Genomic DNA, 1,647 nt, shown 5'->3' with positions numbered 1-1,647 from the left:
CACGTCTGTGGCGCAGCGACATATTCCCAGTTTTATTCGCGAGTTTCTGATTGCTGACAAACGATGAGGGAACACGGGCCACGTAGCTCACAGTCGATGCTCTAGGAAACATCAGTGAGCTTGTAAAGTAGGAACTCCGAATTCCATGAGCGACCGATTCCCCACACAAGGGACTTCGGCGTCGACTGGACCGGGATTGAGGGTCGGCAGGCACGAGTCAACGGGAACAGCCGATTTGTCCGGCGAACCGCACTGCTATTGCAAACTCTGCGGACGAGCCCAACCCGCTGGTGGATCAAATGGAGGCTCTTGGAGTGTGCGATGGTGTATAGGAGGTCGTGGTCAAGATCGGCACACTTTGACTCAACCATTTTCGCTTGCAGCTTCACCATCGCCCGTTGCTGTTGCCGTGTGTCCTTGAAAGGAAACGACACGCATGCAATATTCCGTGTGACTTGAATGCTGACCAGTCGTTCCAGCCAACATTTGCATCACCATTTCTCTCCTATGTTGCTGATCGTTCGTGAGGAGGGCCAAGAAAATGCGGTGATCTTTCTTCAAGTCAAGCAACCAATTCGGTCGTGTGCCTCGACTGTATCAGCAATGCCCATTTGTAACGTCGCACCATCTCGACTGCAATCAGACAGCCTCAGCTGTTGCACCTGGTGCGACGCTTGAGGGCAGAGACGGGAGGCGGAGAGAGTCGAGCGTCTTTATTAGGTTCTGCACCCTCATCTAGTGGACACGGGGAAAAAGAGAGAAGAAAAAAGGTAGCTGATGTGAGTCAGCGCACCTGTGCTCAAATACGTGCCGTCACACCCTTGGAGCTTCCAGAAGGTTGTCTTGTGGCTGGACAACCAACCGCCACGGGATCTGGAAACATTCCACCCCCGGACTGGGACCCCGTCCCTCCGCATGGCATCTAAATCAAGTCTCAATTGCGATACCGTCTCTTCTCTGTCCGTTTGTCTCGAGTGTTGCGAAGAGGCGGGCGACCGTAAGGCCTCAAGGACGGGTGTCTCTTCTAATCAACCACACCCCAGTCTCCGTCTGTCATGATACATCCATCACAACCAAAGTATCCCCTGGGCACGCTACCTTGCCCTTCCTTACAGGCTTACCCCCTTTGGTGATCGTATTTCCCCATGTTTTCTGTCCATGTCGAGCTCCAGCAGCTGCGCAACCACGTTGTCCAATTTGCGGCTTGCCCATCCACCACCCCACGAACAGGCGCCCAGTATTAGCGTCCCCGCAACCTGCTCCGCGGTACTAGGCGAGCCGCGGCGCCAACAAACCTTTCATCGCCCCGTTCGGCCCGCGCTGGCCAGTCACAAACCTGCAACGGCGACGGCAGGCAGCGCATCCTCGCTTTTTTGTGGTCTATCTTGGCCGGACGCTTCTACCGGTAGCTGGTATGCCCTCATCCAATACTGGGATTGCAGAAAGATCCCATAGTTGAGTGACTTCCACGGCCTCGTAGGGTCACACAATACCAAGTCAAATCTCCTCAGCAGCTGACGGAAGTGTCAGTACGTCGTCTTCGCAAGAGCAGAACCATACGCCGGACACGCGCAACGTACCTCAACAAATAACTTCTGCAGCTCCATCATCGCCACATTCCGTCCGAGACACTTCCATTTGCCGTGG

General features: G+C 54.7%; 1 protein-coding gene across 1 annotated transcript; it reads right to left on the bottom strand.

Moving 5' to 3' along the window:
- Positions 1–1,328: 1,328 nt before the first annotated feature.
- Positions 1,329–1,607, bottom strand: CABS01_17140 (uncharacterized protein; the record flags this gene model as incomplete). The annotated part of the gene is made up of 2 exons (XM_060550467.1): positions 1,329–1,514; positions 1,581–1,607. 2 exons carry the CDS (start codon positions 1,605–1,607, stop codon positions 1,329–1,331), a joined length of 213 nt encoding a protein of 70 aa, XP_060396502.1.
- Positions 1,608–1,647: the final 40 nt, after the last annotated feature.

Source organism: Colletotrichum abscissum, assembly GCF_030869225.1.
Source record: "Colletotrichum abscissum strain IMI 504890 chromosome Unknown Scaffold_376.1, whole genome shotgun sequence".
NCBI classification, from domain to species: Eukaryota; Fungi; Ascomycota; class Sordariomycetes; order Glomerellales; family Glomerellaceae; genus Colletotrichum; species Colletotrichum abscissum.
This window is presented reverse-complemented; position numbering and strand designations above follow the sequence as displayed.